This window comes from Vulpes lagopus, chromosome 8 (genome assembly GCF_018345385.1).
Source record: "Vulpes lagopus strain Blue_001 chromosome 8, ASM1834538v1, whole genome shotgun sequence".
NCBI lineage: Eukaryota > Metazoa > Chordata > Mammalia > Carnivora > Canidae > Vulpes > Vulpes lagopus.
The window spans coordinates 118879385-118905259 of NC_054831.1; the positions used below are offsets into that span (position 1 = coordinate 118879385).

At 51.3% G+C, this 25875-nt stretch overlaps 1 protein-coding gene across 2 annotated transcripts in view; it reads left to right on the forward strand.

Moving 5' to 3' along the window:
- NKAIN1 (sodium/potassium transporting ATPase interacting 1) overlaps positions 1-14112 on the forward strand; it is a 40974-nt gene extending 26862 nt beyond the window's left edge. The window contains exons 2-7 of one of the 2 annotated variants that reach the window (XM_041765173.1): positions 7533-7670; positions 9089-9169; positions 10435-10632; positions 11328-11388; positions 11995-12076; positions 12200-14112. In XM_041765173.1, the coding sequence (XP_041621107.1) occupies positions 7533-7670; positions 9089-9169; positions 10435-10632; positions 11328-11388; positions 11995-12076; positions 12200-12209 (570 nt within the window). In that variant the 3' untranslated portion in view covers positions 12210-14112. Of the gene's footprint in view, positions 1-7532; positions 7671-9088; positions 9170-10434; positions 10633-11327; positions 11389-11957; positions 12077-12199 lie in introns of those variants that run through there. The other variant, XM_041765174.1, reaches the window with a different exon arrangement.
- The last annotated feature ends 11763 nt before the right edge of the window (positions 14113-25875 follow it).

Genomic DNA, 25875 nt, shown 5'->3' on the forward strand with positions numbered 1-25875 from the left:
CACCTGCATCATTCATCCCTTGGCCCCACCTGGGGTTGGCGTCTAGACAGAGGAGAGCATCCTACTGAGAACAGAGGCAGCCCTGACTCGGGGCTGAAGGTTCCCATGGCAACCGCATCCCCCTTGGCTGGCAGCTACCCGATAAATAAATAATCGAGTGGGGGTGGGGAGCGAAGGGCAGGGGGAAGGGCCTCAGGGGAGCTTCGTGGTGGCTTCACTTGGGAAAGGAGAGGGGCGGGTTAGGCTTCAGGTAGGCTGGGGGGCCTGGGCTGGACAGGAGGGGAGCTGGTGGTATTATATGGCCAGATGAGAGGACGGCGACAGGAGAAAGTGACCAGATGTGAGGGATTCAGAAGAGCAGGAAGGAGACCAGGACCTGAAGTCTAGCTTTCTGGCTTTTGTAGCTGGACACATCATGGGGCCCAAACACTGGAAATGGACCGAGTGTGGATGTAAGTAAGTTCATGATGAGCCATCCAATGAGTAGCCAGTTATAAAGGGGCTGGAGGCTGAAACACGGGCAGGTAACCCCTGAAGCAGGGGTGGGCGTGTGTTTGCTTGGACAATGGAGCAGAAAGAGGGCCCAGGAAATGGCCTTGGGGTGTTCTGACACTTGGGGGCCTGGCTGCATGGGAGGATGATCTGCACTCGAATCAGCAGTGGCCAGGGAAGGGGGAGACCAAGTGCAACGTTGGCACCTGCAGTGTGCCAGGCATGGCTCTCAGCACCAGCAATGCAGCCGTGACCGCCTCAGGCAGAAATCCCTGCTCCCGCGGAGTTTACCTTCTAACCCAAGAGTCAGGGAAAGAGAGTGGGTAGTACGTTAGTCTAGGATAAGTGCCGTGGAGAGAGTAAGGCAAGTGGCGGGCATGGAGTCCTGCAGCAGAATAGAATTTTAAATAATACTGAAAAAGAAATGGGGGGCCTGGCTGGCTCAGTCGGTAGAACATGCACCTCTTGATCTCAGGGTCGTGAGTTCGAGCCCCACGTTGGGTATAGAGCTTACTTTAAATATATACAAAAATTAATATGGAATATGGAATCTTTCCATAACCGTGTGAGGGAGGTACTGTGAATTACACCCATTCTGTTGGTGAGAAGACTGAGGTTCAGGGGAGTTACCAGGATTCTCACCGAGGTTCCACTCCTAACCACTGAACCAAATCATCGTGTGCATGCGAGCAGAGGAGCTACTGGCAGAGCTGGCCGTGGAGACCCTTCAACACTTCCGGGCTTGGGAGCCTTGAGATAGATGAGGCATTCGCTGGTGGAGGAGGAGGGGCCTCTTTCTTTTATTATTATTATTTTTAAATCAAGTGGCTTGAGTGTGTTTGGGAGCCAGTGAGAAGTATCTTGGGAGGAGGAAGAGGTTGAGGTACAGAAAGAGTCTGAGGATGGTGGGAGCTCCTGAGAAGACAGGAGATGGGGTCCAGAGTGTAGGTGGAGGCAGTGGTCAGCCTGGGGAGGCAGAGGCCAGGTCCTCTGAGAAGAGGCTGCAGGGGTAGGAGGGTCAAGGACAGTGAGGCCGATCTGAAACAGTCAGTGGGGAAAGGGAGTTCCCCAGAGAAGCCTAGTTGGGTTGTGGGGCAACAGGGGGGGCGCTCAGAGCTGGTGATTACGGATCTGCATCTGTCCTGCACTTTGTCTGCCTGGGGGGTGACTTTCTCTAGCAGCAGTTGGCTGTTTTGCAAGCGGGGAGAAAATCGTTAATTGGGTTTGCGCAGGTGTGGGCTTTTCCTGACAGGTGTGATGGAAAGGCAGCCGGTATGAGAGCTTGGATTCCAGGAGAAGCTCATGTGCAAGTGAGGAAGCATCGTGTGGTCCCAGCAAGCCCAGCTGTGATGTGAGGAACCAGGGAATGGGAGGGGTGGAGGGTGAGAGGCAGGGCCCCTGAGGCACTGGGCCCGGGTCTTCACCATCACCGTCAGGGATGTTGGGAAGCAAGCTGGAGTGGTCCAACAGGGGCTGTCGAATTGGTGACTTTGAAGGCGGGCAGCTGTGGTGATGCCACAGTCCATACCGTGGCCGGTGGCCGTGGAGGAGGAGAAATGGAGGGAAAGGACACGGGAATGGTGTTTGAGATTTGAGAGGTTGAGCTGCTGGAAGGGGGAGGCCCCTGGATGATGTCAAAGGCAACCAGGATGATGCAGGGATGAAACTCATTTTCAGGGCAGGGCAGGACCCGGAGGCCAGCGGATGACAAGGTCAGTGGTGAAGGAAGTGGAATAGCCACAGGGCCTGAGCCCGAGAGGCACAGGGTTGCCCAGTTCTGCAAGCAACTTAGGGACCCCAGGGGATCTCACTTCACCCTTGGGCCCGAGGAACAGGGATATGAGAAGAGCACAGAGAAAGTACCATCCTTGAGTGCAAAACGTAAGGGAGGGGGACCTCTTGGGGAAGGAGCTGAGTCTTTTAGGGGCACAGGCTGGTTTGGAAGGGCTCATGAAAGGGGTGGGGGCAGGGCGGGTGGGTGAGGCGAAGCAGCACAGGGCCTTGAGGAGGGTGGAGAGGGCTGAGGGGCAGGCACGTGGGACTTACCCCTTAGGTCTAGACAGATCCAGACAGAATATGGGTGACTTGTTCTCATTGTCACTCTGGGATGGTCAGGCCACCCATCCTGCTCCTCGGGGGCATTGGCAGGCCCGAGGCCTCCTCCAGGATTACCCCAGGCTCTGTGGGCTGCCCTGATGACAGAGTGACTCAACCAGTTCTGTGTTTTAGAAAAACCACGCTACTGGGGACCTGAGTGGTTCAGCCGGTTAAGCCTCCAACTCTTGATCTCCGTTCAAGTCTTGATCTCAGGGTCATGAGTTCAGGCCCCATGTTGGGCTCCACGCTGCTGTGGAGCCTACTTAAAACAAAACACAAAACAACAATGCAAAGAAAAAGCACTTGGACAGGGGTGGTGGCCCGCCTCCTCCATCAGGCAGGAGGCCACATCAGCTGCCAACAGGAGCTCTGTCCTGGTCCTGGCCCACCGAGGTGAGGGACTCAAGACCTGGTTTACAGGCTGACCAGGTTAAAAACAAACAAAAAGCCCAGAGTCAGTTTTTCCTTCAGTGCATGTGCACTTGAAATTTTTGCAAAGGAGGCTGCCGTTGTCTTCACGCTATTCCTCCCAACAAACTAACAAGATACAGCAAGGCCCGCTAGGATTTACAGTCACTGCAGCCCTCAGATTATTGTTCTAAGTGGTGCAACCAGATGGGGAAGATATTCCTCCTAATTGTTTGTTCTTTATTTGTTAATTAGCCACAAATCACAGCTGCACAAGCAGAAGTTCTGGAATATCTGACTTGGTTTTCTAATAAAAACTCTAGAATTGAGATTATTTTTAAGACGCAGAATCTCAAAAAGTATATATGGAGGGGCACCTGGCTGGCTCAGTCGGTTAGAACATAGGACTTGATCTCAGGGATGTGGGTTGGAGCCCCATGTTGGGTATAGAGTTCAGTTTTAAAAAAAAGTTGGGGGGCGCTGGGGTGGCATAGTTGAATGAGTGGCCAACTTTTGGTTTCAGCTCAGGTCTAATCTCAGGGTCATGAGATTGAGCTCCATATTGAGCTCTGTGCTTAAGACTCTCTACCCCCTCCCTCTCTCTCTCTCTCGAATGAATAAATAAATCTTTTTAAAAATTTTAAAGTTTTTAAAAATTTAAAAAGGGACGCCTGGGTGGCTTAGGGGTTGAGCGTCTGCCTTTGGCTCAGGGCATGATCCCGGGTCTGGGGATTGAGTCCTGCATCAGGCTCCCTGCGAGGAGCCTGCTTCTCCCTCTGCCTGTGTTTCTGTCTCTCTCTGTGTGTCTCGCATGAATAAATAAATAATTTAAAAAAAATTAAAATTAAATTAAAATAAAAAATGTACATACATGGACTTAAATCTATCTTTGCTTTCAGCACTGGCAGGGAGACAGCAGCATTCAGGTCTGGGTGACCCCACTCACTAGTTTGTGAGTGGTTTGTGACTGTCACCCTTCCCTTAGTAGACTCTGAGTTCCCATAGGGTAGGGACCACAGCCTATTCCCTTCTGCATGCCAAGCCAGCAGGGGACCTGACGCAGACCACATGCTCTGTGAACAAGGATGGAGGAGGGTGGAGGGGGGCCAGAGTGATGCCTGCCAGGGATCAGATCCATATTCAGTGAGGAAAGAGCCAGCTCCTTGGGCCAGTCAGAGAGGTCTTCCTAAAAAGGAGGGAATAGTGGTATATTTTGAAGACCAAGGAGGACTTGCATATAGGAAAAGGGAAATGAAGGCAGGACTTCAACTGTCATTTCAGCCCCTTAAGGGGGCAGGAGCTGGCTGGGGATAAAGGTGTGGGCCAGCTCCTAGCAAGCCTTCGGTGCCCAACTAAGAAACTCCCACTGTTGAGTCTTCTACTAATGAGCCACCTTTTATTACATCTAGTTGTCTGTTAGTCTATGTGACGTCTCTGTATCCTCACAACAACTTCTCGGGGGAGGGATCGCCTTCCTTATTTACAGCTGAAGAAATAGTCTCAGAGAGGGAAAGTAACTCAAACTGAGTCACACAGAGCTGCAATTTGAACCTGAATTTTAGTGACTCCAAAGCTTTTCGTGGTAACTGTCCCCCTGCCTACTTTGTCAGTGAGGTCCCCGAGAACCCAGAGGGGTTGGAGCAAGGGCCAGGGGCAGGCCAGGGTGATACCATACTGTAGGTAGGCATATCCAGGCGAGATGTCTTCCCAGCTACACCATGAGCCTGGGAAAGTCTGTCTCAGCCACCTCCTCCATCCTCTGGTGGCAGCCTCCTTGCCAGGACCAGGTGCCAGCTGAGTTGAGAACATCCAGTGGGCCCCAAACCACCCCAAGGCTCCCCAAGGCCTGGCAGAGTCGGGGTGAGAGGAGAAGAACAGAAGCCGGGCAGGAGCTGTTGGGAGCAGGAAACAACCTGAGGAGTTTCTCCCCCACGGTCAGCTGGAATCAAAGCTGGAAGGGCCCTTAGAGGTCCTATAGTCCAGTGGCCTCTTACATACAGAAGAAGGAGCTTGAGACTCTGTGGGGAAGGTGGTCTGGTCACCCAGGAGTCTGTCAGACTCTCAGCCAGAACCCACACCTCTTAACTCCCAGGCCTGTGCCAACAGAGAAAGATGATGGGGTGTTGCTGCCAAGATGGACCAGGTGGCAGAGAAGAGCAGAATGACTGCCTGGCTCTGCCACCTACCTGCGGTGTGACCTTGGGCAAGTCACTTCCCTTCACGGAGCCTCATGGTCTCTTTCTTCAGAATGAGATAATGATCTCAGCTCTGCCTCTCTGCCAAGGAGTATCCAGTGAGAGATGAACTTGGAAAGCTCTTTACAATCTTCAGGGCCCCACAAGAGGAGTCACCAACAAGAGGCAGGCTGGTGCCAGGTGGATGGGTGCCAGGGCTGGGCCTGCAGCTTCCTGGGCCTCTGCCCATGCCTTGCCATCTGGGTGGTGGTAGCATCAGCTCCACTTCCTCCTGCCTCCCTGCTAGGAAAACGGCTTCTGGGATCTTCTCGATCAGAATCTTCCCTATCCCTTCCCAGCCAGATCCTCTTCTCTCCCCTTCTTTTTTAATCAGGAGTTTTGGTTGCAAATGACAGAAATCATGATTACAAGGAGAGAAAATTCATTTTCAGCATGGCTAGATCCTCAGACCTACAACGATGTGACCTGGACATTCCCCTTGCTTGTTCACTCTTTCTCCCTCTTTGTCCCTTAGCTTTGGCTTCCTCCTCAAGCACGTTGTCCCTCTGAGATGGCAAAGACGGCCACCAACAGCTCCAGGTGACACTCTACCCATTCAGATACCCTGGCAGATAGTATCTGCCCCAGTTGCTCCAGGGTGACTCTCAGGAACAGGGCGCAGGACAAGTGCCCAGCCCTGAACAGATCCCTGTGTGTCGATTATTTGGTTAGGACTTGGTCATGAGCCCACTGCTGAAATTAGAGGTGGGCTCAGCCCCACCCAAGCCACATGGACTAAAGGTCTGGGAGTGGTTCCCAAAACAGAGAGATGGGTTCGGGATGCCTGGGTGGCTCAGTGGTTGAGAGTCTGCTTTTGGCTCAGGGTGTGATCCCAGGGTCCTGGGATCAAGTCCTGAATCAGACTCCCTATGGGGAGCCTGCTTCTCCCTTTGTTATGTCTCTGCCTCTCTCTCTGATCTCTCATGAATAAATAAATAAAATCTTAAAAAAAAAAAAACACAAAGAGATGCATTCTGTCACCAGGAGAAGAGGTATTGGACAGTTAGTAATGATGTCATTGGCACTTTAGTTCTCAGCTGTATCAGCTGAAACATTGAGGCAGGAGTTCCTGGCAAGGGAGCGTTGATTGAGTCCTATATCAGCTAGCTTTTACTGGGTAACAAACTATTCCATAGCAGCAGTTGATTTTTTTAATTATTTTTAAAAGATTGTATTTATTTATTCATGAGAGACACAGGGAGAGAGAGAGGCAGAGACACAGGCAGAGGGAGAAGCAGGCTCCACACAGGGAGCCCCACGTGGGACTTGATCCCAGGATTCCAGGATCACACGCTGGGCTGAAGGTGGCGCTAAACCACTGAGCCACCTGTGCTGCCCAGCAACAGTTTAAAACAATCATTTTATTTAGCTCTTGATTCTGTAGGTCTGATGGATGATTCTTCTGGTCTGGCTATGTGTTTTTGGTCAGTTGGTGGGTTGGCTAGCACTGGAATGATCTACAATGGCCTCCCTCATGTGTCTGATGGTTGGTGGGCTGTCATCTGGCGGTGGGGGGCAGGGGGGCGGGGTGTTTGGTTCTCCTCTCACCCTCCAGCAGGTCACAGGGGCTCTTTCATATAGTGTCTTCCATGTTACAGAGTAGCAAGTAGGCGAGCTCCAGTGGACAAGCATTTCTTTTGGGTCTTCACTTGCACTGTGCTTGCTAAAGTCCCATTGGGCAAAGCAAGCGACATGACCAAGCATAGTGTTTATGTGGGAGGCTACTGCCAAAGAGCATGGAAAGAGGGAGAGAAAGACCTTGAGGGCAATTTTGCAACCTACCGCAGCAGCCCTGGGGAAGGGGAGTAAAAAAAATCCCTTTCTCTGCAGCACACGGATTCCATGGGCCAGGACTTCCAGAGAGGAGTCCTTGGAAGAGGTGACTCAGGCCCAGGGACTCTCCTGGGCCCTTTAGGGCCAGGGCTTGGCCCTTGGCCAGGGGTGGGGGAGGCAGTCTGGATCCTAACTCCACCCACTCAGAGCCCCACAGGGGGCAGCGGTGCTAGTGGGGAGGGCCTCTTGGCAGGGAGGAAGGTATGCTGAACCCTGGCTCCCTTCTCCTGTTAGCTGTCCCCAAAGTGATGATCGGGGCTGTCTCAGTTCATCCCCACAGACTTGCTTCCATCTCCCCAGATCCCTGTGGTCTGGTGGGGCCTGGATGGCTCTGAGACTTGTGTCCAGTCGGGCCATGGTGCCTCGTTACCATGGTAAATGGTGTCACCTGCTCTTCAAGGTCAAGGAGGATTGGCTGTCCTTCCCCTTTGGGCGGTGACCGTGGCCTCAGCCTGCTTTTTCCCACAGGTAGCTGCGCTGGAGCGGCAGATCTTTGACTTCTTGGGCTACCAGTGGGCTCCTATCTTAGCCAACTTCCTGCACATCATGGCAGTCATCCTGGGCATCTTTGGCACCGTGCAGTACCGCTCGCGGTACCTCATTCTGGTATGGCTCACTTGGCCCCTCCCATCCACCCCCACTGTTCATCCAGCCAGAACTGCCCCCTACCCTGGGTGCCCAGCCCCCTGCTCTGTCTTAGCTCTGGCCTGGCTCAAATCCCAATGCTTCACTGCTCAGCAGGGAGACAAGGCTGATATTCTCCCTGAAGAATTTCCTAGGGGAAAATCCAAATATTAACCAGCTCTGCCATGTAGTGAGTGCCTACCACGTGCCAAGCACACTGCTAAGAGTTTCGCATGTTTTACTTATCTTTACAACAGCCCTGCGAGGTATATCTTACCTTCTCCGTTTTCCAGACAGGGAAATGAGGCTCAGAGAGGTTATGAGGCTTCCTAAGGTCACACAGCTAAAAAGTGGCAGGATGAGAACATCAGATCCATAGCGAAGGCTCCCGATACATGGCCACGCTGCCTCAGTAAGCCAGTGGAGGGACAGACTTCATCTTCAGCTTCTCAGGTTGCTTTAAGAAGGCTGGATTGGCCTTCGTCCTTTGCTGTTCATCAAGAACATGGGCTAGAGTGGCCAGTGTGGCTTTGAGGCCAGTGTCTCCTGTGCTCCCATCCCAGGAGGGGATCATGTCCCTGGCTCCATCCTCCTGCTTCCTCTTTCCAAGCCTGGGGCCTTGATGGTCTCTGTTAAACTCCTGTTTTCAGCTGGGCTCACCCTTCTCCCCGTTCTCCCTCAGTGATCCATTCACATGCCTCTTTTGAGGGAAAAGGCTTTTCAGTAGCCTTACTACATAAATGCTTGACACCCGTGATAACAATGACATGCTTTGCCATGCTCCCGCCAGAGCCCTCTCTGGCTCACTCTTGGGCTCCTTCCACCTCCCACAGGCTGAGCTTCCAGAAGCCAGGTGAACAGGGCCCTTCCAAAGCTCTGTCTCACCTGGGATGGGAGAGTGCTCTCCAGCTCTCAGGAAAGCCCCAGGCACTCAGGAACCAAGTCTAGTTTCCCCACCCCTGAGGATTTCACTGTCTGGCGGGTGACCGCGCTGGAATTGGCAGGCACAGGACTTGGGTGGAAATACCCAGCTCCGCTCCGGCTCTGTGGAGCCAGGCTTGTCTGTTGTTCTCTGCAAAATGCATCGGATTAGCTGCCAGAGGACTGGAGCTTGAATAGCAGCCCTTTCTCTGCCTAGCTGTGTGATCTTGGAAAACTTCAACCTCCCCTCTAGGGCTTACATTAGTTATCTTTAGAGAAAGGACAGGGCCTTCCATGCAGGGCTGTTGTAAGGACCAAACAGATGTAAAAATGATTTTAAACTCTAAAGTGCTCTCTGAGTGAGATAGTGTCATAATTTCCCCTGCAAAGGTCTCCTCAGTCCCTGAGCTCTATCTCCATTGATGCGCCCCATCCACACTCCCCCAGGCCCACCCTGATCCCACCTCTCCTTTCCCCAGTATGCAGCCTGGCTGGTGCTCTGGGTCGGCTGGAATGCATTTATCATCTGCTTCTACCTGGAGGTTGGACAGCTGTCCCAGGTAAGCCTCAGGCCTGGCAATGCCAGAGGGCAGAGCCTGACCTTTCCTGTCTCCTACACAGGGGCTCCTAGTTTGGTCGGGGCATCATCTCTTGAAGAGACCTCCCTCCACACACCCGAATAATCTGTACTCCCCAGACTTACCCCCACATTTTTGTTTCTGGCCTCTTCTGCACTCCTCAGAAACAAATGATGGAGCAGATAAGACTAAAGGGCCATCTGGGTGAGAATGGGCTGGGGTCCCACTTGCTCACAGGCTCAGTAGAAACCAATCACTTTAGTGGCCCTAACAAGTGCCCCACACGTGTTCAGTACAAGGGAGGTGAAAATACTATGCACTTTGTACTGCTTAGGCCACAAAGATTTGAGTCCAGTTCTGATCAATATTTTCAGAAGGGGAAGGGATGAAGTACTTTGGGGACAATTGAATGGACCAGGTCTCACGCAGAACTATTGAAGAAGGGGGAAGTTTTTAGCTTGTGGAAGAGCAAGCCCAGAGGACACAACTTCTACTACTAGTATATAAAGAAGGGAAAAATTATGAATGAGAGCATTGGCTTTGTAAGTTCTGCTAGATCTAAATCCCGGCTCCAACATTTCCAAGCTGTGTGACCCTGAGCAAATGGCTTACCCTCTCTGAGCTTGAGTTTCCCTGTCTAAGCCCAGATAACCACTTTGTGTGGTTGCTGAGGGGATGAAATGAGATTATGTATCTCAGCAGCACTTGGCACCTGGACAGCACTCAGTGAATATTTATTAACAGGCTGCATGAGTGAATGGATCAATAAACAGAGATTCGGGCTGTGGGTGAGAACCTCTGATCTAGGCCGGCCCCTTCTCCACTTCAGGTGGGGGGTACCAAGGGCTAGAGAGGGCAGGTTTGCCCGGGGCCACACCCAGAGAGCAGTGGAGAGACTGAAGGGCTGTGAAGGTGTCGATATTGAGGATTTCACCCCTGGCTGGGAAACTAGACTTGGTCCCTGTTAGTGTCCCTTGCATCCCTGAAACTTTGGGGCTCCGGTGGGTCAGCCAGCCCCATCCATCTCTGATGGAACGGTGAGACCTACATAGTCATCAAGCGCCACCTACTGGCCAAATATAGACATGCAGAAACAGACTCCCTCCATGCCCTACAAATCAAGCCAGGAGAGGAGTCTGTCACAACAGTCCAGGTGTGACATAGATCTTCTATGGTTTCCTGGGGCCTGGGGAAGATGCCCCCCACCCCTGGCCCCAGCTCAGTATCCTAGGCCCCTCTGCCCCCAGGACCGGGACTTCATCATGACCTTCAACACGTCCCTGCACCGCTCCTGGTGGATGGAGAATGGGCCAGGCTGCCTGGTGACCCCTGTCCTGAACTCCCGCCTGGCCCTGGAAGACCACCATGTCATCTCTGTCACCGGCTGCCTGCTTGACTATCCCTACATCGAAGCACTCAGCAGTGCCCTGCAGATCTTCCTGGCTGTGAGTCCTCCTGCCCTCGTACCCCCCACACCTAGCCCACAGACCCCCAGAGGTGGAGTCTGCCCCAACCCCTTTGTTTAGCTCTAGTTAAGAAGGGGAGAACCTAGACCTTCCAGCCTGCCTGTGCCTCTGCCTGGCTCCATCCATCTTCACATCTTATATCTCCTCCCTTCACCCGTGCGACAGCCCCTATTCCAGGATGAGCAAGTTCGATGAATAGAATGAGTCAGACTGTGAGTCAACCCAGTTTCCAGTGTATCCGCTGTGTGACCTCGGACAAGTCACTTGCCCTCTCCAAGCTTATATGCTTATTCACAGAAAGGCATGACCACATCAGCTGCGTAGAGTTGTGAGAGTAGAAGAGTGGCCTCAAGATAGTAATATAGTTCCCAGTCTTGGCCTCAGCACTCCACACACCCAAAGCCACATAATCCTCTTTCCTCTTAAGTCAGTAAACTATTGCCCAAGTCCGGCTGGGAAAAACGAGGCTCAAAAAGATAAAATAATGACTGGTCCAAGTCCACTCGCAGAACAGAGAATGGAGCCAGCTATGTTTGACTGTAAGGCCCAGTCATTTAACTTGAAGCTGTTCCGAGTTGGCCTTCATCCTAGCCCACCCGGTCCTCCCATCCTACTGGGCCCAGCCAGGCAGGGGGTGGAGGAAGAGTCTCTGTCTTCTTTCCTTCCACCCCCAGCTGTTTGGCTTCGTGTTCGCCTGCTACGTGAGCAAAGTGTTCCTGGAGGAGGAGGACAGCTGTGAGTGCCCAGCCCTCGGGAACGGGGAAGCCTGGTCACGCACCACCCGTGCCTTCAGCACCCTGGACAGAGCCCCGCGCGGCCTAGGCGGGAGGGAGCCCGGGGTTGGCCAAGTGGCCCCTCTCGGTGGGGGTGAAGGGGCGGCAGGGGTGGGGGGGTCTGCGCGGCCAGCGCGGCCCGGGCTGTCACCCAGACACCCAGGTGCCCAGTGCAGGCTGCAGCGCTGCTCTCTACACACTCCTCTTAGGTTGCGCCCTCGGAGTTTGCTCCACGAGGCTCGCCCCTACCAAGCACCTGCCGTGCCCAGTCGCATCCCCGCTCTACCCTCCACCCCCACCTCCGAGGTCTTGCCCCCTTAAGTGGCTCAAGCCCTGCTCCCAGAAAGGACGCCTGCCCGCCCCCCTCCCCTGCTCTCCATCCACTTGGGCTGAGCTCCCGCATAGGTCCGACTCTCAGGATGGGGCTGCAGAGCCCCGCCCTAAGACCCTGTAGGGGCGGGGGGCGAGGGGCGGTCTGGCCCTCAGATACTTCCCTTTCAGGACCCAGCCTCCCATAACTCTTACCCACAGGCCCATCCCTAACTATGCGCCACCCCCCCTTCCGCAGTTGACTTCATCGGTGGCTTTGACTCCTACGGATACCAGGCGCCCCAGAAGACGTCGCATTTACAACTGCAGCCTCTGTACACGTGGGTCCTGGCTTGGGGCGGGGTGGAGGGACTGGGGCGTCCCGTCGGGGCAGAGGGCGGAGGGGGCAGCGCGGAGGGCAACCTTCAGGGTCCACCTCCCTAACCTGCCTTTGTTTCCTGCAGGTCGGGGTAGCTTCTGGCCGGTGTCCCGCGCCCACGGGCTGGACGGCGGCGGCTGGGCGCGCTCGGGCCGCGGTGGCAGGCGCGCCCCCTGGCGGCTCGCGGACCGACTGCAGCCTGCGCGGCCGGGTCTGCGCGGACTCGGACTCGGACTCGGACCGACCCGCAGCCCGACTCCAGGGGCGCGGCGGGCCCCTGGGGGGCCGGGCGGGGAGGGGACCGCGGGCTTTGTATTTTTTTTATCTCAGCCTTGGCGTGCGCCGGGGCCTCCCTCCCTTCTCCAGCCTCTCCCTTTCGAATCCCTTGACCCCGCTTCCGGCCCCTTGTCCAGCGAGAAATGGCCTTCACCAGGCCTGGGGGAAGTTACTGTGAACTAGGAGGAGTCCTGGGTTCCTCCTGCAGCTCCCTCACGGGCTCTCTGTGTGACATCCGGCAAGGCCCTTGCCCTCTCTGGGCCTCAGTTTCCCTCAATTAAAATAATCTCTTAGCAGATGGAGCTTTCCAGCCTTTTCATTCGACTCTTAATTCCCCGGGCTAGGCTGGGATTATAATTCCCATTTTAGAGTAATGGAAACTGAGGCCCGGAGATAGGAAGCAATTTGCTTGAGGCCACACAGCAAGGCTTTTGGTGGAGGCAGGCCTTGAACACAGTGTACCTTCTGTGGTTTCAGACTCCAAAACCCAGTGTCTGGTCTCTGAATCCCATTTCCAAACCCCCGTCCAGCTGGGACACTAGAACTCATGTGATCTACATCACACCACCCGCCACCATGACCACCACTTGTCAGCACCTCTCTTGAAGCAATACACCTGTTCTCCTGTTGGGAACCGGATGAACAGAGCCTAGAGCCCTGAATTCAGCAAGACCCACAGGGAAGCCCTCCTAGACTCGGCCCCTGTCCATCCTTGGCAAATCTTTCAAGCTCATTCCAGTAACGGCGCATGGGCAGGGGTAGGGGGAGCATATCTCAGCCACGCCACCCCCTTCCAGGTCCCTGAGGCCGAGTCTGCTGCAGTCATGATCCCCTATCCCCTCAGCAACTCCACCAACCCCTGATGGCTCCATCCACCTCTCCAGTTGGAAGACTTGTGGTTCCAGAATGGAAGACTTACAAAGATCACTAGCGTTTATGACCATTTCAGTTCCAAGAGAAACATCTAACAAGCCCAGAAGGAGTTCTTGAAGAGGCAGGCTGGGAGTGTGGGTCGTGGTGCGGAGCCAAGAGGCCCAGAACCCTTGAAAGCAAACAGAGATGAGAGCTCATTCTCACCATCTCCTTCCACAGACACCCCTGGAGGACCATACTTGCTGTGTACTGACCATGAGTCCAAGGGCAGGAGGGTCAGGTCTCAGCTTCCCAGTCTGTGAAACAGGAGTGGCCCTGGGTTAGAAGAGAAGGCAGGAGGCATGGGGGAACTGGAAGGAAACACAGATGGTTTGTACACCTGAGCCCGTGGTGACCACTCCATTCCTTGCTCTCTGCCATCGGATCTAGCAGTCCCTACCATCTAAGGCCAAACTATCCTGAGCTAGGACCACACCGCACCATCCCATCTGCAGTGCTGTGCTAAGGAGCCAGCCCCAGGAGTTCCACTGGTCACCCTGGGCCCTGAGGTCCCATATAGTCTGCCCAGGTAGCTAGGGGTTCAGCTCAAGAAGGGGGCAGCCCCCTTTGGACCTGGCTGCTATCCTGCCACTGGGCCAACTTCTGCCTCCAACCCTCTCCTCCCACCCCCACCCCCAGCCTCCTTTCTATTCAACGGGTTTAGCCACTGGTGCTTTGAAGCCTTTTGTTTTTATAAGATGGTTTTTGCAAGGGGACCAAGTTCTTTTCCCACTGGGACCTTGCAAGGCAGGGACTGTACCCTTGTTTCTGTGCAGGTGGGTTGATTAAAGATGGTGTTTTCTTCTCTGTCATTCTCTTCCTCCTGCCATGCGAGTGAGTCAGCAGGGTCCCTGCTTGAGGGTGAGCAGGGGCTGAGAGTCAATGTCACTGTCATTCCTGGGGCACTGGCCTATGCTTCTGACTGGCTGTGTAGCTTTGGGAAGTCACTCTCCCTCTCTCTCTCTTTAAAAAATATTTACTTATTTCAGAAAGAACACAAGCATGAGGAGAGGGAGGGGCAGAGGGAGAAGCTGAGCGGGGAGCCTGATGTGGGGTTCCATCCCAGGACCCTGGGATCATGACGTGAGACAAAGGCAGACACTTAACCAACTGAGCCACCCAGGTGCCCTTCTTCTCTTCTCTCATCCATAAAATGCAGAGGTGGGGCTAAATCAGTAGATTCCCAAACCTGGCCACAATCCCCTGGAGAGCTTTCTACCTATTTTTCTGATTAAGTGGATCATAAGTTTATGCTTCCAAATACCCTTTGCATCTCAACTCTGCCCTCTTCCTGACAGTTCAGTTCCTGACTTAGAATGAGCTGGCGGACAGTGCTTTAGACGCAGATTCCTGGGACATCCTGGATCTTTTCTGGCAATAACAGCCAGAATCAGTATTTTGGATATTAGAAATTTTATTTACTTTTGTGACTGGGTACTATATATATATGGTACAGAATTCAGAAAGTCCCAGGGGTTTATGTCTTATTACCTATTTTACCTATTTTTCATGTCTTTCCAAACATAGAGAATTCTCTGTTAGCTTACATAAATATTTTTTCCCCTTTTCACATGAATGGCAACATGCTCTACTCAATCTTCAACTTCCTCCTTCTTCTTCGACCTAACTCTGAATCTTGGAAACCGTCCCCCAATAATAACCTGTGGAGCTACTTCCCATTCTTCCCTGGTGATTTGGTAGTATTAGGACTTGTGTTAAGATTTCCAGGTAATCCCAATGTGGCTAGCAGCTAAGAAGCAGAGGGTCTACGCAAGATGCCTCAGGTTCATTCCACAAACTTCTGTGGAGCACTCCTGGTCATGGAGTTCAGAGGAAAGTAATCACAGACATCGCCTTCAAGGAGTTTATGGTTTAGTGGGGAGCCCACGGGTTGGGCCCACAGAAAGGTGAATGCTGCTGGCAGGTGGTCAGTGCTGAGGACAGGGTGGAGTGAAAGGCAGTTTTTTAAAAATATTTATTCATGAGAGATCGGGGGGGGGGGGCAGAGACACAGGCAGAGGGAGGAGAAGCAGGCTCCATGCAGGGAGCCCTATGCAGGACTTGATCCAGGGACTCCACGATCACACCTGGGCCAAAGGCAGGCGCCAAACTGCTAAGCCACCCAGGTGTCCCTGAAAGACAGTTGTCAATAAGAGCTCAGGTGAGAGGCCATCTGGACAGGGATGATAGCATGAGCAGAGATGTGGAGGGAGGAGAACACGTGGTGTTGGGGGGAGGAATAGCCAGGGACAAACTGGTTGGAGGAAGCTTTGATCTTTGATGGGAAATGTATTAGTGTCCTATTGCTGTCATAGATTACCACAACATTAATGTCTTCAAACAATACAAATGTATTACCTTATGGTTCTGTAGAGGTTGGACATGAGTCTCACTGGGGTAAAATTAAGATGTTTGGGGGATTGCATTTCTTTCTGGAGGGTCTAGGGGAGAATCCACGTCCTCACCTTTTCTAGCTTCTTGAAGCTACCTGCATTTCTTGGCTCATGGCCCCTTCCTCCATCTTCAAAGCCAGCAATGTCATATTTCTCTGACCCTCCTTCTATCTCTACCCACATCTCCACCCACAACCATGAAAGGGTCTCCACTTTTATGGGCTCATGTCATTAGACTGGGCCCAACCAGATAATCTGGGATAACCTCCCCATCTGAAAGTCCCTTTAGCCATGTAACTCATTCACACATGCCAAGGGTTAGAATGTAGACACCTTTGGGAGCCATTATTCTACCTTCCAGACTAGGAGTTATAATCAGGTCATAGCAGCCCTGATGTCAAATCAGAACGCATCGGCCTGAGTGTTGTCCGTGGGAGCTACAGAAGGATTTTGAGCAGAAGCTATTCTATTAGAGCTGTCTTTAGGGGAGAAGATATTTGCAAATGACATATCTGGTAAAGGATTAGTATCCAAGATACATAAAGAACTTATAAATCTCAACACCCAAAAAATAATTAATCTATTAAAAAATGGGCTGAAGACATGGGTAGACATTTTTTCCAAAAAAGACATACAGACACATGAAACGATGCTCAACATCGCTCATCATCAGGAAATTGCAAATCAAAACTACAATGAGCTATCACTTCACACCAATCAGAATGACTAAAATTAATAACACAGGAAGCACCTGTCGGTGAGGATGTGGAGAAGGGGAACTCTTTTTACATTGTTGGTGGGAATGCAAACTGGTGCAGCCACTCTGGAAAAGAGTATGGAGGTTCTTCAAAAAATTAAAAATAGAGCTATCCTACGACCTAGCAATTGCACTACTAGGTATTTATCCAAAGGATACAAAAATACTAATTTGAAGTTTTTAGCAGCATTATGAACATCAGCCAAATTATGGAAAGAGCCCAAATGTCTGTCAACTGATGAATGGATAAAGATGTGATATATATATGGTGAAATACTACTCAGCCATAAAAAAGAATGAAATCTTGCCACTTGCAATAACATGGATAGATGTAGAGAGTATAGTGCTGAGTGAAATGAGTCAGAAAAAGACAAATGCCATATGATTTCACTCAAGTGGAATTTAAGAAACCTGAGAGCTGTCCTTTAGCAAGAGCTGGCAGGGCTGGAAGCATGGGGTCGAGGAGGAAAGCTGGAAGCAGTGTTTTGCTTGGAAGAGACCTCAGATTTCTCACAACCCTCTGTAGATGTGTGTTCTTGAGGATGCATGTGTGACCATGAACTCTGTGCAAACTTGGGTGAGCTAGAACAGTAGGGTAATGGTCAGCATGAACCATGGAAGGCAGGCATACCTAGGACTCTGGAACCAGTTAATTCATGACTCTGGAACCAGTCATCAAGCTGGTCTGCCTACAAAGTCTGGTGAAGATCCCCCCAGCTCCTGTCATCCTGGGGCCACCTCCCAGCAATCTCCACACACTAGAATACTCCAGGTAGGACAGGCCATCTTCCAGTAACTGCTAAGAATGCTTCCAAAGCATTCTTTATTTTTTTTTAAGATTTTATTTATTCATGAGAGACACACACACACAGAGGCAGAGACACAGGCAGAGGGAGAAGCAGGCTCCATGCAAGGAGCCCGATGTGGGTCCTGGTCCCCAGGATCACACCCTGGGCTGCAGGCGGCGCTAAACCGCTGCGTCACCGGGGCTGCCCCCAAAGCATTCTTTAAAATGAAAAGATGAATTCCCCAAGCATAAGAGCCTACTGGGACTTATAGCACACTAGTGTTCTCTTTATTTTTTTATTTTTATTTTTTTAGTGTTCTCTTTAATACATTGGAATTGGATATTGTGATTTCTCAACAGATGGGGGTGGGGGTGGGGGTGGGGCAGGGGCTGACACCAAGGCCCCATTGCCTGACAGTATTCACTGCTCCACAGGCTGCCAGCCCAGGACAGTGTTTCTCAAGTTTCCAGAGCATAAGAATCCCTTATCCAAATTCCTGATCCTGGGCCAAAATGTACTGAACCCAACATCTCCTAGGCAGTGACAGGAAAACTGTTTTTTTTGTTTTTTGTTTTTTGTTTTTCCTGCAAGAGCCCCTGTGATCCAGTTTTGGGAAATCCTAGACCTGGGTAAAGAGGCATCCAGACATTTTTAGAACCCCCCTTGTTCCAATGTCATGGAGGTCCCACCAAATTATACCTGCCAGCTTCCTCATACTAGAGCTAGACTTTAAATCTTTCTCCCACTGAGCTGGATTTTGTTACAATCTTACAGTACGTGTGTGTGTGCGCGCACGCACATGGTTTAATGGGTCAGTCACTTTAAAGGCTGTGATCTACTCATAAATTTAAATACCGACATAATTTCACCACTAGGTTAATTTGGACAAAGGCAGGCCCAAGCCCTTGCCTTTCCCTCCCTCAGCTTCAGTCACCTGGAAGAGGTGAGGGCCCCTCCAAGTTGTTCCACTGCCATCTGAGCTGGGGGCCACACCCTGCCCTGAGTCTCCATTCCAGTGACTCAGCAGTTCTCTTCAGAGTCTGCCCTGGAATCAGACTGGGCAGGCCCAGGCAGGCTGGAGCTGCAGAAAGAACCCTGTGCTGGGCTTCCAGGACCTACATTCTAGTTCTTCCTGCCCTGCACCCACCCAGGGCCCCGAGGCAGCTTCTCTACCTCTGGCCTTCGTGACTTCAGGGGTGAAATGAGAGGGCTGGACTTTGCACAATATTCCTGGGATGCTTCAAACTGCTGACATTCTGGAACAGAGCTTTTCAACCCTAACTGTACTCAGGATGCCTTTTTAAAATACAGATTTCTGGATTCCACTTGCATACCAGGTTCTAATTCCCTGGGACCCAAACATCTAAATTCATCCTTCAAATATTTATTGAGCACCTACTATGTACCAGGAATTGGGGCTATAGCAGTGGACAAAGCAAGAAGCAATCCCTGCTCCGGGGAGGAGGGGAACGACATAAATAAACCAGTAAATACATGGTGTATCAGAGAGGTGTCACAGAGCAAAATGTTAGGGAAGAGAAATAAAAGACCTGAAGAAGGTTCGGTAGAAAGCAAAGCAACAGCAAATGCAAAGGCCTTGAGGTGGGAGCGTGCCTGAATATTGGAGGGAAGCAAGAAAGCCAGGGAAGTTCATAGCATGGAAAGGAGAGAATGATAGAAGATGAAATCACAGAAGGAGGGGGTAAGAGGTAGCCATGTCTGATACTATTGACCTTGAAGGATATCATAAGGGCTTCAGTGTTTAATCTGAGTGAGATGGAAACCACTGGAGAACAGAGCACAGAGCTGAGAGGATCCCTTTGGATACTATGTGATGAAGAGACTGGGATGTCAGGAGCTAGAACAGGGAGACCGGGTCAGATGCCATCAGGTCATCCAGGTGAGAGAGGCTGGGGGTTCAGTGAGGGTGGCAGCAGTAAAGAGGGTGAGAATCGACTGCATTTCAATACATTTTGGGGGTAAGACCAACAGGATTTGCTGATGGAGTGGATGGGGGAGGTGAGTGAAAGAGAGGGTTCAAACAGGACCACATGGTTTGTGGCCTGAGCAAGTAGAGGTTGGAGCTGCCCTTGAGATGGGTCGACCACAACAGGCGAAAGTTTGGGGTGGACTTCAGCATTTTGGCGTTGGACAGGAAAGTCTGAGGGATCCCTGGGTGGCTCAGCAGTTTAGCTCCTGACTTTGGCCTGGGGAACGATCCTGGAGTCCCCGGATCAAGTCCCATGCTGGGAGTCCTCCCGGCATGGAGCCTGCTTCTCCCTCTGCCTGTGTCTCTGCCTCTCTCTCTCTCTCTGTGTCTCTCATGAATAAATAAAATCTTTAAAAAAATATTAAGAAAAAAAGAGGAAAGTCTGAGATGCCTGTTAGATGTGCAAATGGAGATGTCAAGGGGGTGGTTGGATGTAGGAGGAGAGCTCTGGGCTGATGCAGAAAGTTTGGAATCATTAGTTTTGAGATGACGGTTCAAGGCGTGAAAATGGATGAAGTCACCAAGGAATAAACACAGACAGGGAAGAGAGTTGAAACCTGTGTCCTGGGGCACGTCTCCATTTGGGGTTGGAGAACATTCCATGGAGCCAGTAGAGAGGGCTGAAGTCAAGAAACCAGGGGACTGATACGACCTAGCATTTTTGAGTTGTCTCAGTTTACTGGTTCCATTCTCTGTCAAAAATATTTACTGGGCACCTGCTTTGTTCCAAGCACCATTCTAGACACAGAGTACAGCAGGGGCCAAGACCAGGGAGGCCCCTGCTCTCTTACAGCTTACCCTCTAGGCAGAAGTGACATATATTTCCATATATGTTGTCTTTGTAACAGTCCCAAGAAGATAGGGTCTTTTACCCCAGGGATGGGGGAGGATGGAGGAGTGTTTGGGCACTGGAATGTGTCCTCTCTCCCGCCTGGAGCAGGAGTGTGATACCGTAGCATTCCACTGGCCTGTGAACCTCTGAATCTTGCCCCCCTCTGGCACTTCCTGCCTCCTGAGAGATGACAGCTCCTGAGACCATGGATGGGGATGGGGAGGTCTCAGGGCCCCTGAGAAGGGAGTAGATGGGGAGCTGGAAGGAGTGGGGATGCGATAGAGCCCTGGGAGTGACCCGGATGGTGAGTTCTTCTCTGTTTAATGGGTCACTTCAGGCAGGTTAGCCTGCTGCTCTGAGCCTCAATATTTCTCTCTGTAAAACCACCCAAATAATGTGTGTCTTCAGGCCCTGGTGGGTAAGGGCAACTGTAAAAGCTGTCCACAGGGGGAAGAACTCATTATATTTGGAGTGGCTGAGGCCTTTTTTTTTTTTTTTTTTTTTTATGATAGTCACACACAGAGAGAGAGAGAGAGGCAGAGACACAGGCAGAGGGAGAAGCAGGCTCCATGCACCGGGAGCCCGACGTGGAATTCGATCCCGGGTCTCCAGGATCGTGCCCTGGACTGAAGGCAGGTGCCAAACCGCTGCGCCACCCAGGGATCCCTGGCTGAGGCCTTCTTGCCAGATCACACCTGGAGCAGTCTGGAGGGACAGGACTCTCAGCTCCGCCTCCCAAGGGGGCTTACAGAGGCCTCCCTGGCCCAGGGCAGCTCTCAGAGATGCTTAGACTTTCTCACCAGCCCCAGCCTTTCCCTCTCTTCCTCTGCAGTGATAGCAATGAGCAAAGGGCCTGTCTCACTGTCACAGAACGTGGCCCTGAGAACGAGCCACCATCTCCTTTTGCCTCTCTCCAGCCTGTGATCTGCTCACCTCCCTGCAGCCTTGCCCAGAAGCCCTGTGGCCCTGTGAAGTCTCTCCAAACCTCCACTGTAATAAGCAGTCCCACTGTCTAGAGGTGAAAACAGAGCCGTTGGAAGGGAGCAAATTGTTCCAGGCCCAGAATGATCATCTCCCCATCTCTTGTTGCCTGCAAGGACTGGCCATACTGGACCTCCTGGGCATGCTACTGCTGGGGTCACACCTTAGGTATGGTCCTCGGCCTGGTCCTGTCAGCACTCAGTAGGTATTTGTCGAGTAAGTGAGGGAAGGAAGGAAAGAAGGGAGGAAGGGAGGGAGGAAGGAATAGCAGGGTAGATGCTGTGGTTATTCCCTTTTTTGCAAATAAGGAAATTGAGGCACGGTGAGGCAGAAGGCCATCTACCTCGCCAGGTCATTCTCCGACTTGAAAGTCCTTCTTCCCCCTGCAGAGATGCTTCTCTGCCTGCATCACGCGGCGTTCCATGCTCTCCATGGCATGGTAAGAACAGTTGGGCTGATTCCCTGGGCTTTAAGAGCCCTGGGCTCCCCACACCACCCAAACTCCTCTTTCTGGGCCAGGTATCCCGGCAGGGGGTGCCACAGCCCCTCCTCCAGGGCTAGTGCATGGGTGCTGGGGACCAGCACTCAGCAACACACACCCCCCGGGGGGGCTGTGGTCACCACCACCGTGACATCTTCGAGGCCCTCTAACTCGAAGTTTTAGAGCTAGAGCCCAGGCTCCAATCCCAGCTCTGTTTCCCTCTCCAAAGCTGTTTTACATACTTGAAATGCAAAGCCAGCATTTGTGTGTGTGTGTGTCTCTCCCTCTTTCTTTCTCTCCTTCTCTGTCTCTGTCTCTCTCTGTCTCTCTCTCTCTGGATTATGCTGGGTCTGTAAAAGCAATAACAACAACAACAAAACTATGCATCACTGTGCCTGGCACATATTAGGAGCTGCATATAAGGATGCCCCTTCTGTCCTATGTCATCAGTGTGAGGTAAATCACCACCTCCATTGTGAGGCCGATGCCATGGACCACTAAGGACTCCCTCAGTGTGGGCCAGGGAGCGATGACGTGGCCAGTGACAGTCTAGACACAGCCTTGCCAGGGTGCACATGAAGCTCTCGGCGCTTTCCTTTTCCCACCAGAATCTCACTCACCTGCCCTCCTTAGTCCTGGTGGCTGCCTCGCCAGCATCCTTGGCCTGGCTCCCCAAGGGTCTTGTAATCTCTGTTCCAATTATCTATTGCTGCATAAAAAAACCAGCCCCAAGCATGGTGGCTTAAAACATATCAATATATCTCACAGTTGGGATCCCTGGGTGGCGCAGCGGTTTGGCGCCTGCCTTTGGCCCAGGGCGCGATCCTGGAGACCCGGGATCGAATCCTACATCAGGCTCCCGGTGCATGGAGCCTGCTTCTCCTTCCGCCTGTGCCTCTGCCTCTCTCTCTCTCTCTCTGTGACTATCAAAAATAAATAAAAAAATTTAAAAAAAAATTTAAAAAAAATATATATCTCACAGTTTTGTGGGGCAGGAATTTAGGCAGGGCTCAGCTGGGTTATTCTGCTCCAGATGGCATCAACTGGGGTCACTTGGCAATATTTAGTGGGTGGGTGATTTGATCTGAGGGTCCAAGACACCCATGAGGCTTCACTTCCATGCCTGGTGCTTTGATGGCATCAGCAATAAAACAGAAGCCAGCTGGACATGCTCTGTGTAGCCTGAGTCTTCCCTCATAGCCTCTCCAGCAGGATGGTTACAGTTTTGCATGGTGACTAAGAGCTCCAGGAGGACCAAAAAGGTCCTATTAAAAGCTAGGCACCTGGCTGGCTCAGTTGGCAGAGCATGCAACTCTTGATCTCGGGGTCATGAGTGGGAGCCCCATGTTGGGGCATAGAGATTATCTAAAAAAAAAAAAAAAAAGACTAGGTTTGCAACTGACACTGTCACTTCTGCCACCATCCAATCCGTTAGTCAAAGCAGCCACCAGCCAGCTCAGATTCAAGAGAAAGAATCACTGGCCCTACCTTTTTTTTTTTTTTCTCTTTAAGATTTTATTTATTTATTCATGAGAGACACAGAGAGAGAGAAAGGCAGAGACACAGGCAGAGGGAGAAGCAGGCTCCATGCAGGGAGCCCAACGTGGGACTCCATCCCAGGTTTCCAGGATCACACCCTGGGCTAAAGGCGACGCTAAAACACTGAGCCATTTGGGCTGCCCTGGCCTTACCTTTTGATAGGAAGCTTGGCAAAGAGTTTGTGACCACTTTCTTTGGCCCCACCACCTGAAGTCTCTCTCGAGGCAAGGCCCTCCATTTCCCTGAGTTTAATACAACACAGGCAGCCTCAGCTCCTCCTGTTCCAAGCCCTGTAGAGGGCACTAGTGATAAAATTGTCTTGGTGGAGGAAAGGGAACATTTACACCCAGAACTGTGTCCTAAGGAGTGGAGATTCCCTCCCATTAAAGGCCTCTGGTTTCTTCTGAACTCCTGTTAGAGTGCAGACAGGTTTGGAAGTAGGGGTTGGAGAGAATGGAATGTGTTCTGCATGACTGGGTGAGAATTTTGGAGGCTTAGAAGGACAAACTGGTTCCAAATAAAAAAAAGTGAGAAAGAGGACAGGGAGAAGGCCCGAGAAACTTTGAGGGGCTTTCCCAGGGGAGGATGAACATTCAAGCCAGATGTCTGATTCCACAATGATCCATTCCTTCCTTCCTTCCTTCCCTCATTCATTCAACAGTTGCCTACCTTGCACCTACCAGCGCTAAGCTCTGCAAACATGAAGGCAGGCAAGATCAGCTCCTACTTTGTAACTAGTGGAGGGAGCAAATAAACCAAGAAAAAGTTAAAAGACATACTAATAAAATAATTGCAAATTATTTTTTATTTCTGACAAGTTCTGTGAAGGAAACTCAAAAGTTGCTGAGAAAGAGAATAAAATAGGGATCAACTTTATGTATTAAAACCCTCCCCCCACCTCCACCAAATCGTCCGTTAAGTCCGCTACCTATGGTAAGGCCTGTGTGAGGGGGATTTGTGGAAATCAGAGAAAGAGGTTGAATTCTAAATCTCGTTGGACAAAATCTGCTCCAGACACAGGAGAATAGGATGGGGATGCTTCCATGAACTGAACTCACTAAGAATAAACATCAGCTGACCTCAAGAACCCAAAATCCACCCCCACCCCGGTATGTCCATCCAATCGTTTTGCAGACAAAGTGCAAGCACTATGGGCCTCCACAGAGTGTGAATGGAAGAATCAAATGATCCATTACAACCTGGGCTCAGAGTCCCTGGAGGGGGGTCCCAATCCAATGGGGGAGGCACCCAAATCATCACCTGAGCACTTTGGAATCCAATGGGGCTGTTAACAGAAGCCTGTAAGAAGGATTTAGGAGTATAACCTTGAAACACAGGTTAAAAAAAATTCAGGGGCACTGGGCTGGCTCAGTCAGAAGAGCAGGAGACTCTTGATCTCTGGGGTCATAAGTTCAAGCCCCACTTTGGGTGTAAAGATTACTTAAATAAATAAATAAACTGAAAAAAATTCAATCAAGTACATTTGAAGATCTAATCGGCTTTATTAAATGATTAATGAATCCGGCAACATCCCATCTCGCAAGTGGAAAGCAGCTCCAAGGTGTACAAAATGGAGGGTTTTTACAGGAAGGAGGGAGGGACAAGAAAGTTATGACCCAAAGAGAAGAAGGAATTGTTCACAAACCCTAAAAGACTCTTAACTCTGGGAAACAATGAGGGTGGCTGACGGTGAGGTGGGGGGGGTGGGCACTGGGGTAACTGGGTGCTGGGTATTAAGAAGGGCATGCAATGTGATAATCACTGGGTGTTATACTAGATGTTGGCAAATTGAATTTAAATAAAAAAAAAAAAAAAAAAGAGGAACACCTGGGTGGCTCAGTGGTTGGGTGTCTGCCTTTGGCTCAGGTTGTGATCCCAGGATTCTGGGATGGAGTCCTGCATCAGGCTCCCCACAGAGCCTGCTTCTCCCTCTGTCTATGGGTCTGCCTCCCTGTGTGTGTCTCTCATGAATAGATAAAATCTTTAAAAAAAAAAAAAAAAAAGGAAAAAAGAAAGAAGGGATTGTTCTAGGCATGGTCACTTTCCCTTAGGGGGAAGGGCAAGGGGTCCTATCATGCAGATGATCTCATCCTGCCCTGGGGATGTGTGACAGATGACCTCCCTGGTGCTCATCAGTAAGTTCCTGATTGGCCAGTTAAGCCTTACATTTCTGGGGGAGGTTGAAACTGCAATTAGATTAGGTATTAAGTACTGGTTTGGTGACATCGTTTTGGGCCTGTGATTTTTTTTTTTTTAAGATTTTATTTATTTATTCATGAGAGACATAGAGAGGCAGAGACACAGGAAGAGGGAAAAGCAGCCTTATGAGGGACTCAATCCCAGACCCCAGCAGACGCTCACCTGCTGAGCCACCCAGGTGTCCCTGTGATTTTCTTTTTAATGCACATGGCAAGGATAGTTCTTGTGGGTGAGTTCAGAGAGGACTTCATGGTGAGGGCACATTTGAGCTGAGCCTCAAACGTGGAGGAGGTCCCGAGGCCTCAGGAAGACTGAATTAATTGGTGTAAGGCCAGATTGCTCCTACAGAGACCCCCAACAATGCAAGGGCTTAAAGAACAGGGAAGCATCTGTCTTTCTCACAGAGTAGCCCTCATAAGAATAGTCCCTGTGGGCAGGCGGCTCTACTCCTTGTAGTCGTGCAGGGACCTGGGCCATTCTTGGTAAAATCGTCATCACGAAAGGTCCCTGCAGTTGTAGGGACCCTCACACCTTGGCTGCTTGTTCCTCTCCCGTGTGCCCGTGTCTCCCCCTCCATAGGCCTGTCTTGTTAGGCTGGCTCTCAAGAGATGTC